This window comes from Crotalus tigris, unplaced genomic scaffold, assembly GCF_016545835.1.
Source record: "Crotalus tigris isolate CLP2741 ecotype Arizona unplaced genomic scaffold, ASM1654583v1 scf7180000017622.5263843, whole genome shotgun sequence".
Taxonomy (NCBI): Eukaryota; Metazoa; Chordata; class Lepidosauria; order Squamata; family Viperidae; genus Crotalus; species Crotalus tigris.
Window position 1 is genome coordinate 4,647,842 of NW_024096517.1, and position 12,993 is coordinate 4,660,834.

The 12,993-nt window shown below is 42.8% G+C and overlaps 1 protein-coding gene across 3 annotated transcripts in view; it reads left to right on the plus strand.

Moving 5' to 3' along the window:
* CHM (CHM Rab escort protein) overlaps window positions 1-12,993 on the plus strand; it is a 54,184-nt gene that overhangs the window by 18,358 nt on the left and 22,833 nt on the right. For 2 of the 3 annotated variants that reach the window (XM_039331753.1, XM_039331745.1), the window contains exons 5-8: window positions 312-681; window positions 4,905-5,021; window positions 6,168-6,288; window positions 6,761-6,986. In XM_039331753.1, coding sequence (XP_039187687.1) covers window positions 312-681; window positions 4,905-5,021; window positions 6,168-6,288; window positions 6,761-6,986 — 834 coding nt within the window. Of the gene's footprint in view, window positions 1-311; window positions 682-4,904; window positions 5,022-6,167; window positions 6,289-6,760; window positions 6,987-12,993 lie in introns of those variants that run through there. The other variant, XR_005555223.1, reaches the window with a different exon arrangement.

Here is a 12,993-nt window from a genome sequence, read left to right on the forward strand (position 1 = left end):
GGGTGTTGTTGTTTTCTCCTTGAAAACATTTTGCTTCTCATCCAAGAAGCTTCTCCAGTTCTGAAGAAGTTTGCTTTTAGGATGAGAAGCAAAATGTTTCCAAGGGAAAAAAACAGAAAAACAAAAAAAGTCTGCTTGCCTTTTGAAAAGCACCTTTGGGACCAGCAAGGCTTGGATGATCGTTGCATAGCTCTTGTTGCATTGACTAAGTTAGTGAAACATCTACTTGCACTGGACAGTTGCCAATCAGGGCTATTGGGGAACTGATTTTTCTTTCTGTCTTTGGGGGAAAAAAAACAACAACACTCCAGCCAGGGCTCAGCCGAAGATGTTGAAGAAGCTGGTGCTCTACCAAGACCCTCTGCCTCAAGCACTTCTGCCTTGAGTGAGGATTCAGAGGAAACCTCTGCGGCCACTGAGATTGAGAAGGGATGCGTGTCTTCAGATGGTGGGGCCAAGAGTGAAGAAAGCTGCCCTCAAAGTGATGCAGGAAGTGACCCACAAGGTACCAGTGACAAAACGGGGGATGCAGAAGCGACTTCTCTGGAAGTAAACTCCTCTGACAGCATCGTAGACAATAAATCTGAGCCAATTCCTGAAGCTCCAGCTGAACCAAGGAAAATCACCTATCCCCAAATTGTAAAAGAAGGGAGGCGGTTTAATATCGATTTAATTTCTAAGGTAAGGGACTTTACTATATTTTTCTATTCTTTAAAAAAAAAGAAGAAGAAGAAGTCGCTCCTGCTACATAGTTCTCGACTTACGAACTGCAACTGAGCCCAAAATTTCTGTTACTGCCCGAGACATTTGTTCAGGGAATGTGTCCCGCTTTACGACCTTTCTTACTACAGTTGTCCAGAGAATTGCTGCAGTTGTTGAGCTAGTCACACGGTTGTTAAGTGAATCTGGCTTCCTCATCGGCTTTGCTGGTCCGAAGGTCGCAGAAGGGGATCACCGGACCACAGGACACTGGAACCGTCATCAATGTGGGTCAGTTGCCAAGCGTCTGAATTTTGATCACTTGACCACGGGGATGCTGCAAAGGGGGATGCTGTAAGTGTGAAAAACGGTCCTAAGTCGCTCTTTTCAATGCCATTGTAACTTTGAACGGTCACTAAACAAGCTGTTCTTAAGCCAAGGACTCCGTGTGTTCACTGAGAACTTTGAAGGGCTAAGAGTGTAACAGTAATATTAGGATCCCATTATTAAGGAGCGTAAGTAACTTTATAAAAGAACGTTTGGCAATTTTAAAGAAGGGCTCAATCTCACCCACACACAAAGGTTCTCACAGGAAGAAAAGCCAACATCGTATTTTGATTGTGGCTTCCAGGAAACAAAGACTAGTTTCCAAACAGCAGCTGCTCTATCCCACACTTCTCATAACGCTGAGCCTAAGGAGACTTCAAACTTCATGGGACTTTCCAAAATTAGTGGTGTGTGTGTGTATGTACTATAAAATAACCTCCCACTCAAGAAAGTGGTAACAATTCTTTATCAGGCATACAAACTGTACTCATAAATAGCGCAATCCCATGCAACATTATTTCAATCCTACCTTCCTTTGTTTGTTTGTTTCTTTGTTTGACTTGTGTGCCTCTCATTTTGCCTAGAGGCAACTGTGGGAGGCTTACAAACATTAAAAGCCAGTAAAACATTACGCAATAAATAATAATAATTGAGCACTCTCAAACATTCCCATCTGCCTATCCCACATCCTCGGGAAAGACTCCTCTCTAGGTGGGTAAAAACGCCAGATCCAGTCTGAACACCCGGTTAACTGTGATGAACAAAAAATTTACAATTAAAAGATGGGGAGGAAGGGAGCAGGGAGAGAGACATTATCTTCTCTTAATCCGATAGGCATCTCCAGAGCGACACATCCTCCTTGGGGTCCCAAGTCAACTGGCAGAGCCAGGTCTTCAGGTCCTAATCCTAAATTAATCTCACAATAGGTCTTACTTCCTAGGTAGGATTTCTGGGTTTGTAACAGAATAACAAAATGAAATTCAATGGTGAAAAAAGGAAGGTTCTACATTTAGGCAAGAAAAACCAAATGTACAGGTATAGTATAGGGGGTACATTGCTCAATAGTAGTAACTGTGAGAGGGACCTCAGAGTCCTAGTGGACAGTCACTTAAATAGGAGCCAGCAGTGTGCTGCAGCTGCCAAAAAAGCCAACTCAGTGCTGGGCTGCATTAACAGAGGGATAGAATCAAGATCATGTGAACCGTTAGTACCGCTTTACAATGCCTTGGTAAGGCCACACTTGGAATACTGCATCCAGTTTTGGTCACCACGATGTAAAAAAGATGTTGAGACTCTAGAAAGAGTACAGAGAAGAGCAACAAAGATGATTAGGGGACTGGAGGCTAAAGCATATAATGTTTAACTGGATGAGTATGGAATCTAATCTCGATTTAACTAACCCCATCAAGCCACAATTTACTCAGAGCTCCCTCCATGGTCCTGTGTTGGCCTGTTGCCATCCATGATCTTCTGCCCAAGATCCGGACAAGGCACAGGGTGGGTTTGGGAAGTGAATTCCGCTCTATCTCTCTGGCCTTTCAAAGTTGTCTCCTTGTGATTCTGACTACTTTGAGAATGATGGCCTGTGGTAACTAACATTCTCCAGTGGAGCATTGCCTTTTCAAAGTTAGGTCATCCATCTTGTGCGCAGGTTTTTTACATTCATTGTCCTTCCAAGAATGTATAATAAATTTGCAGCTTATACAAAGCGAGCAAAGATATTAGAAGATTAAGTTTTATGGTTTCAACTTGTAACCCCTTGCAGGCTTGCTTGGTTGTTGAAGAAATAAAGGCAGCTGTTAAGTTTGGAACCCAAATGCAAAAATCAGGAGAGATGGGGTAGAAAGGAGATGTGGAATATTAGAAAGAGGATTAAAACCCCTGAAAGTCTGATCAAATATATTCTTCCAGAATACATATCTAGATTTTTTTTTTTATGATTTGAAGAGGTGTATGAGTGTCTCAAATATCTCCAGGAAGAATCTTTTTAATTTATTTCCAGATATTTTTTGATTTGATTAGTTCCAAGTGCAAATAATCCTTGACTTACAACAAAGAGTTCATTTGTTGACCGTTCGAACGTCGCTGAAAAAAGCAACTTATGACCGTTTTTCACACTTAGGAGTGTTGCAGCATCCTTACGCTCACATGATCAAAAGTCAGACGCTTGGCAACTGACTCATAGTTATGACGGTCGCGGTGTCCCGGGGTCACGTGATCCCCTTTTGCGACCTTCTGATAAGCAAAGTCAATGGGGAAGCCAGATTCACTTAACGACTGGATTACTCACTTAACTGCAGTGATTCACTTAACCCCTGTGGCAAGAAAAGTCGTAAAATGGGGCGAAACGTACTTAACTGTCTCGCTTAGCAACAGAAATTTTGGAAATTATGGTCGTATATCAAGGACTTACTCAGGGGTAGGCAACCTTGGCTCTTTTATGACTCGTGAACTTCAACTCCTAGAGTTCCTGAGCCAGCCTGGCTCAGCTTGGAAACCTCTCTCTTTCCCCTCAGCATGGCTGGCTCAGGAATTCTGGGAGTTGAAGTCCACGAGTCATCAAAGAGCCAAGGTTGCCTACACCTGGTCTAGGTCTGTCTGTCTGTCTATCCATCTATCTATCTATCTATCTATCTATCTATCTATCTATCTATCTATCTATCTATCTATCTATCTATCTATCTGTCTATCATCTAGGTCAGGGGTAGGCAACCTTGGCTCTTTTATGACTCGTGAACTTCAACTTCTAGAGTTCCTGAGCCAGCCTGGCTCAGCTTGGAAACCTCTCCCTTTCCCCTCAACATGGCTGGCTCAGGAATTCTGGGAGTTGAAGTCCACGAGTTATCAAAGAGCCAAGGTTGCCTACACCTGGTCTAGGTCTGTCTGTCTGTCTGTCTGTCTATCCATCCATCCATCCATCCATCCATCCATCCATCCATCCATCCATCCATCCATCCATCCATCCATCCATCTATCTATCTATCTATCTATCTATCTATCTATCTATCTATCTATCTATCTATCTATCTATCTATCATCTAGGTCAGGGGTAGGCAACCTTGGCTCTTTTATGACTCGTGAACTTCAACTCCTAGAGTTCCTGAGCCAGCCTGGCTCAGCTTGGAAACCTCTCCCTTTCCCCTCAGCATGGCTGGCTCAGGAATTCTGGGAGTTGAAGTCCACGAGTCATAAAAGAGCCAAGGTTGCCTACACCTGGTCTAGGTCTGTCTGTCTGTCTGTCTGTCTGTCTATCTATCTATCTATCTATCTATCTATCTATCTATCTATCTATCTATCATCTAGGTCAGGGGTAGGCAACCTTGGCTCTTTTATGACTCGTGAACTTCAACTCCTAGAGTTCCTGAGCCAGCCTGGCTCAGCTTGGAAACCTCTCCCTTTCCCCTCAGCATGGCTGGCTCAGGAATTCTGGGAGTTGAAGTCCACGAGTCATAAAAGAGCCAAGGTTGCCTACCCTGGACTTACCTGTAGTTTCTCTGAATTCTAAGAGTGTCTTTCCAGTTCTTTTCCTAGTGGAATAATATTGCTTGGCAGAAAAATATGACTTCGGTACTGTCCTTTCAGCCTTCGAGGTTATTTCCCCCAGCTGTGTGGGGCGGTGGGATAGGGGGAGAATATTTACTGCTACTTTTCAAAAGGTCATTATTTATCTTTGAAGACTGTTTGCCTTCTCTTTTCTTTTCCATCCAGTTCCTCAGCCAGAAGATTCCACTTTTGATTTACAAAAATGCCTTGCGTTCTTGGCCTAGCGTTTTTCCTTGGCGAGGAAGAAAAGTTTTATTTAAAGAGCGGTCGCATTTTCTTGGGAAGAATTTGTAAATGTTCTTTTTTGGTTGTTGTTTCTTTTTTTCCCCCCACAGCTCCTCTATTCCCGGGGATTGCTGATTGACCTCCTCATTAAGTCAAATGTCAGCCGATATGCCGAGTTCAAAAATGTGACTCGTATTCTTATGTTGAAAGATGGCAGAGTGGAAGAGGTAACGCTAATCAGTCAAATTTCAAAATTGACTGATTGGAAAGCTTTTTTTATGTATGTATGTATGTATGTATGTATGTATGTATGTATGTATGTATGTTTAGAGTTAATAAGTGCTTAATAAACAATGTGTTGTCTGGGTCTTAGCTGGATAACATATAGCAGTGAGAGCTAGTCATAAAATACACAACATATCTTTCCATAACAGTGTAAGACAGTGGTGGAGAACCTATGGCACGGGTTTCAGATGTAGCACTCAGAGCCCTCTCTGTGGGCACGCACGCCGTCGCCCCAGTCCTAGGCCTTCAGCTGGGTTTTATAAAACCTTTTCGCTTTAGGCCTCCGCAGCCATGTGCAAAAAAAAAAAAGGTTCAATCAGTCAATTTCAACTTCTCGCGGGAAAAAAAAGATCTTGCAAAGTTGGAATTGATTGATTGAACTTTTTAGTCTCACCCAGTCTGCCATTACCACCACACCCACACCCAGCCAATGGGCCATGCCGGTATTTTCTTAATTATGTCAGCGTTTCTGAGCCCTGGCGGCACAATGGTTAGAACTCAATGTTGCAGGCTGACTCTGCCCACTGCCAAGACTTTGATCCTGACCGGCTCACGATTGACTCAGCCTTCCATCCTTCCGAGTTCGATAAAATGAGGACCCAGATTGTTGGGGACAATACGCTGACTGTGTAAACCGCTTAGAGAGGGGCTGCGAAAGCACCATAAAGCAGTATATAAGTCTATAAGCTACTGCTATTTCCACGAATCTGATTCTGATTATTCCCTCCTCTTCCATCTCCTTCAGTATTTATTTATTTGTTTATTTATTATTTCTTAACCGCCCATCTTCCGCCCATCTTCCTTGGGCGGAATGCAATATAATGCAACCGATAAATAAAGCAACGTATAAAGATTAAAATTTAAAATTAAATTAGGATTTAAAAAAAAAATAGAACCATGACAATTAAAAATCAAAAGGGGAAAAAAATCTTAAAATGGCCATTTAATGTTGGATTATTACAGGCGTGGCTATCAAGGCACAAGCCACCCTCGTGGTTCTGTGGTCCCTCCGTGCAGGAATTCTGTCGTTGCTATCGCTTTGCTTGAGCCAAGTGGAAAAGGGAAGATGACCCAAACTCTTGTTTCAGGTTCCGTGTTCCAGAGCTGACATTTTCAATAACAAACAGCTGACGATGGTGGAAAAAAGAATGCTGATGAAATTTCTGACCTTCTGCCTGGATTTTGAACAGCGCCCTGATGAATACCAAGGTTAGTGTCTTTCGTTGAACGGTGAAATCCTTTTGTCTCCTTATTTTTTTCAGTGAATGGAACCTCTCCGAAAACCTCTTGACCCTTTGTATCACGGGAGCAGGTAAGGAAGCCCCAGGTGGCTGGAGTTCCCAAGAGTTTTACATTGTTGGGTGGCTTTTGTGGAGGTGTTCTGACCATTCATGATGATGGTGGAGACCTATTGACAACTCTTGAGCTCAGTCTGGACATTGGCATTCCTGTTGGCCAACCCTAGATCTGAAGTGATGATCTTGGTACCTTGGAATAAGTTAACACAGAATGGTTGCTAAGCAATCAGTTGGAAGTAAAGGACTACCTGTAACTGAGCACCTTGTGTTTTCTTGACATACATAAAGATGGTCATACTGAAATTACTCCTCTTCTGTTCTCTTTCCCTCCCTCCCCTACCTTCTTCTGTTCTGTTCTGTTCCCTTCCCTTCCCCTGAGACAGCTCAGAAGGATGGCAAGTTTGCTGATTATTTAAAAACCCAGAAGTTAACTCCCAACCTGCAGCATTTCATTCTGCATTCCATTGCAATGGTCTCGGAGGCTGATTGTTGCACCATAGACGGTCTGAAGGCCACTCAAAAATTTCTGCAATGCCTCGGGCGCTACGGCAACACCCCCTTCTTGTTTCCTTTGTATGGTCAAGGAGAAATCCCTCAGTGTTTTTGTCGGTAAGTGTATCTCCTCTCTCTCTCTCTCTCTCTCTTTTGAGCCACTCTAGTACATTTTTTTTTAAAAAAAGGTCTTTATCATTTTCCTTTTGACACATCTTTAAGGGTTTGAATGGAAAATATGCATCTGCTGGTTGGCCTTTTGTTGCTTTGGGTAGAAGTTGAGAAAGTGGCTCTTAGTTGGCCAACCTTTGATACTTTAGAGCATGGTTCCCAAACCTTGGCAACTTCAAGCTGTCTGGACTTCAACTCCCAGAATTCCTCAGCCATGTAAACCTGGTTGTTGTGGCTTATTTAGCACATTGTGATTAAAGCAAACCATGGCTTAGCATACATCTTCACATGTTATAGTGTCACCTAGTAAACTTCGGTAGAACAAGTAGAGAACAGCATTGGTACCATGGGCCATTGGCAGCAGACCGACAAATAATAATAATAATAATCAAGAAAGAAACGGAAGGCTTAATACTGGCTGCTCAAGAAGAAGCACTGGAAACTAATGCCATGAAAGCGAAGATACAAAAATCCACTGACAATCCAAATTGCCGACTTTGCAATGACAAAGTTGAAACTGTTTCACGTCTAATCTGTGAGTGCAGCAAAATCGTGCAAATTGAATACAAAGCTAGACATGACCGAGTTGCTAAATTAATCTGTGTCCGAAAAGTCGTGGGATCATAGGGTGGAAAAAGTTGTTGAGAATGAGAAGGTGAAGGTCTTGTGGGACTTTGGAATACAGACAGATCGCCCTTTGGAACACAACACGCCAGATATCACAGTTGTAGAGAACCGAAGTGTATAGCTGATGGATATCGCTGTACCAGGAGATGCCAGAGTCGAAGAAAAAGAACTGGAAAAAAATTACGAAATATCGCAACCTGGCCATGATCTCCTTTTACGACCTCAAGCGAAGTCAACGGGGGAAGCCAGATTCACTTAACAACCATGTGACAAACTGAACAACTGCAGGGATTCACTTAACAGCGTGGCAAGGAAGGTTGCCAAGTTGAGCCGAATTCATTTAACAAATGTCTCGCTTAGCGACGGAAATTTTGGGGCTCGGTTGTGGTTGTTAAATCGAGGACAGCCTGCACCCTGGTGGGTGTTTCCCAGCTCAGCACGGTCCGTAAGATTCCCAGGCATGGCCGTTCAACCAGTCTACCAAGGGGCAACGTTTTTTTGCCTGTACATTATATAATAATATACTACTACTACTACTACTACTACTACTACTATTACTACTACTACTACTACTACTACTACTACTACTACTAATAATAATAATAATAATAATAATAAAGTTGGAAGGGACCTTGGAGGTCATCTAGTCCAACCCCCTGCTCAGGCAGGAAATCCTATACCATTTCAGACAAATGACTCTCCAGTCTCTTCTTAAAAACTTCCAGTGTTGGAGCATTTACCACTTCTGGAGGCAGGTCGTTCCACTGGTTAATTGTTCTAACTGTCAGGAAGTTTCTCCTTAGTACTAGGTTGCTTCTCTCCTTGATTAGTTTCCATCCGTTGCTTCTTGTCTTGCCCTCAGGCGCTTTGGAGAATAGCTTGACTCCCTCTTCTTTGGGGCAGCCCCTGAGATACTGGAAGACTGTTATCATGTCCCCCCTCGTCCTTCTCTTTGTTAAACTAGACATACCCAATTCCAGCAACTGTTCCTCATATGTTTTAGCCTCCAGTCCCCTAATCTTCTTTGTTGCTCTTCTCTGTACTCTTTCTAGAGTCTCAACATCTTTTTTACATTGTGGTGACCAAAACTGGATGCAGTATTCCAAGTGTGGCCTTACCAAGGCCTTGTAAAGTGGTATTAATACATCACAGCCTCCCCTTTTTTTATCGCCAAGTTATTGGAATAAGGTGTCACTTGCCCTGTGATTTCTAACCGCCTCTTCATATTCTGTTTTAATGTAACCCTCTTCCCCGTTCCTTGCACTCAAGTTATCCTGGGTGTTCTCATCAAGGCTACCGTTATAAATGGCACACATGCATATTTATGTGAACGGTTCAAAGACATCTGTAAGTCACATCCTTGCATTCCGAATGAGCTGGGTATCAACTCTGCCATGTTCTGGAGAACTGTGTTGGTCCCTGAAGGGTCATGTAAAATCAGCAGTTATTCTGAAGCAGTTGTGAGCCAAACGACGTCTCCTTTTTTATTGCTCTGTAATCCCCAAAGGTGCTTTTTTTCACGAGGCAACTGGACTTTTTTTAAATTTTCTTTGAAGACATTTCGCTTCTCATCCAAGAAGCTTCTTCAGCTCTGACTGGAGGGCGGGGAATGGAAGGATTTATATTCCAAATGCTGGCCATTTGCATTTGAATATACAGTAATGACCAAGACTGTGGAAACCTTTTGGGAAAAGTGTACAGTAGAAATGCCACCTTTGGCTAAGTTTCGACCCATTTTTCTTCTAGTTTTTTTTTTATAACTGTAGCCTTGTTCACTTAATAATAATATTTTACATCGCTTTCTGGGCGACCAGTCAACTCTTTGCATCATTACTTTAATTTTATTACATTTTACAAGCTGACTAAATGAAAGAATGCAAAAAAAAAATCCCAACCAACTTGAGAGCGATCGCATAACACACTGACACATGTCCTCCTCTCAGCTTCAATACAGGACATCGATAACTGAATCCTACTGTGATCTGATTGGCTCATTGCCAAAACAAGATGGCACCTGATTGGCTCTCTAAATGCTCATGCTCATTGGCTACAATCAGATGAAGGAAAGCTACCTGATATCAACCTAAGCAAGTTGTGTTTCCTTTTTCTGGTTATTTGGCTATCACTTTTCATAGAATACAGTACAGATAATTGAACAAGCTATGTTGCATTATCTTCTTGATTAAATTATCTTTTCATTGATGTATAATTTTATGGTACTACTCTAAAATAAAAGTGGCGCTATTAGCCATCAAACCTCAAAAATACACTTTTCCCAAAAGGTTTCCACAATTTTGGCCACTACTGTAAATCCTTCCATTCCCCACCAACCAGTCAGAAGAAGCTTTATGAATGAGAAGCAAAACGTTTTCAAAGTCAAACGAGGAAGTCCAGTTGCTTCTTAAAAAGGCACCTTTGGGACAACCAGGACCTGGATGAATCTCCATAGACATATTGCTCTGTAACTTCCACAAACAAAGGTGCCCATTTTTAGATGTAGAGCTCATCAGAATGGAATTTATGCCCTGACAGTCACTGTTTCTTCACCTCTGCCGTTCATTCCTGGTTGCAGATCTAACCAATACGTAGTTTCTTCCTGATGAATGGGTTTCTTTTTCATGTCTGAGTGAATTGGATCCTTGGATTCCTTTCCTTTGATGGAACGAGTCTCCCTTCAGTGGAAGGTGGGGACTTCTGACAACTTTATGGTGGGGTTCAAGATACATTTGGCAATAAAAATGAAAGCATTCCATTGTTCCAAAAGAGGGACAATCAACTATTTTTCTTCCTGGAGGCTGTTTTTCTTGTCTCCTGCCCTATTTGTCCCCAAAACCACACAAAAGGATATTTGCATGTTTCTAGAGTACAAAAGAAAGGACTTGATGCTTAGAGAAAAGTCTCTGAATCACTTATCTGTCACGGAAGTATTCTAAAGAATAATAACACAATGCTGATTCGCAAGGTTTAGCCCGAGCACAGTTAAGATCAGATGGTTGTGATTAGAAACTCGGGGTTGAACTGTGGCTTCCTTGGTGCTCTCTGAGCTTGGTTGTTTCATGAAGTTGTTTCATTACCCAACTAGGGAACATCATCAATGCTAGAAGGCAGGGAGGTTGCAGGGAGGAGGAAGAGGAGGAGGAGGAGGACGACGACGACGACTTGAGGTCCTTGGTGCTCTCTGAGCTTGGTTGTTTCATGAAGTTGTTTCATTACCCAACTAGGGAACATCATCAATGCTAGAAGGCAGGGAGGTTGGAGGGAGGAAGAGGAGGAGGAGGACGACGACGACGACTTGGGGTCCTTGGTGCTCTCTGAGCTTGGTTGTTTTGTTGCAGACATTTCATGATCCAACTAGGAAACATCATTGGTGCTAGCTGATAATAGGTAATGAAATGTCTGCCGCAAAAGAACCAAGCTCAGAGAACACCAAGCACCCCCAATGCACTGCGTTCTTCACAGCTGAAAAATAAGTCCCAGCAAAGGTATGTCAGAGTGATGCTCACCTCTCTGTTTTTTTTTTTATTGTTTGACCACTGTACATAACTCAGGCCCCAAAGATAGCTAGCGAAAAGTAGAGAATCTTAGCTAACTTGGTTTCTTAGTCCAAATAAATCTTTTAATCCAGTCTTCTCCAGCCATGCTAGACTTCTTCCCATTACCCCAGACAATCCTGGCCCTGCCACCACCTATTTGAAGATCCAAAGTTCATTAAGGCTGATTTAATCACGAGCCCGCATGTTTTAATGTGTTAGTTCTATCCGTCTACAAACATAAGACCTCCCCGTCTGGTGTATTCTTGACTTTACAGATATGCAGAGGTGTTAATTGGCAATTTAATAATAAATGGCACCCAATTTCAAGCATGATGAAAATCTTCATCACCAGTTTTAAAGAGCCAATTTGCATTCTGTGTGCATCTCACGGCGGAAGGTAGAGGGGAGAGCAGAGTGGTAGCCTCACATGGAGCTGCAGAAAGAAGAAACTTAGTGGGTGGGACAGGAACGTCTTTGTTGCCAAGCACCTCATTTTGATCCCATGACCATGGGAATGTTGTGACAGATGCACAGTCAGTGCAAGGACTGGTTGCGACTCACTTTTTTTCAGTGCCACTGTAACTTTGAATGGTATCTAAACTGTTGTTAGTTGCGAAGTCGTGTCCGACCCATCACCACCCCATGGACAACATTCCTCCAGGCCTTCCTGTCCGCTACCATCTTCTGGAGCCCATTTAAACTCACGCCTCCTGCTTCAGTGACTCCATCCAGCCACCTCATTCTCTGTCGTCCCTTCTTCTATTGCCCTCCATCTTTCCCAGCATTAGGCTCTTCTCCAGTGAGTCCTTCTCATTAGGTGGCCAAAGCACTTGAGTTTCAACTTCAGGATCTGGCCTTCTAAAGAGCAGTCGGGGTTGATCTCCTCTGGGACTGACCGGTTTGATCGCCTTGCAGTCCAGGGGACTCACAGGAGTCTTCTCCAGCACCATAGTTCACAGGCTTCAATTCTTTGGCGCTCAGCCTTTCTTGTGGTCCAACTTTCACAGCCATACATTGCAACTGGAAAAACCATGGCCTTGACTCAACGTACTTTTGTTGGCAGGGTGATGTCTCTGCTTTTTAGTATGCTGTCTAGATTTGCCATAGCTTTCCTCCCCAGGAGCAAGCGTCTTTTAATTTCTTGGCTGCAGTCCCCAGGAAGCTAAAACTTTCCTTCCTTCCTTCCTTCCTTCCTTCCTTCCTTCCTTCCTTCCTTCCTTCCTTCCTTCCTTCCTTCCTTCCTTCCTTTCTTGGAGCAAATCTTAGTTTGGGACAAATATCAGTGAAGTGAGACAATCCATCACGTCTGAGACCTGCTCTCCAGTGATGGATGGATAGATTGGTAAAGTAACTCAATAATCTTCACTTTTTTTCTCTTGGTTATTCACAGATCAGTGAGCGCTGTCGTTAATAAAGCTATGGAATGCTTTTGTTGTCCTTGCCCATATTATTTCTCAAGTTTTGACAGAACAGGCCTTTTAATTTGAAAACAACCTTTGTGTTGAAACATGCCTCCTGAGCACACAGAGGCCTTTGTGAGAGTGCCACTTCACAATCTGTTGTGAGGGAAATGTTACTTAGAAAATGCCATTCAGAATACTTTGAGGTGTTTTTGTTTTTGTTTTGGTTAAATAGTTTCTTGTTGGATACAGGTAGTCCTCAAATTACAACAGTTCATTTAGTGATGGTTTGAAGTTATAACGGCACTGAAAAAAGTGACCTATGACCATTTTTCACACTTATGAAAGTGGTCGCAAGCGTGGAAAACGGTCCCAAGTCCCTTTTTTTTCCCG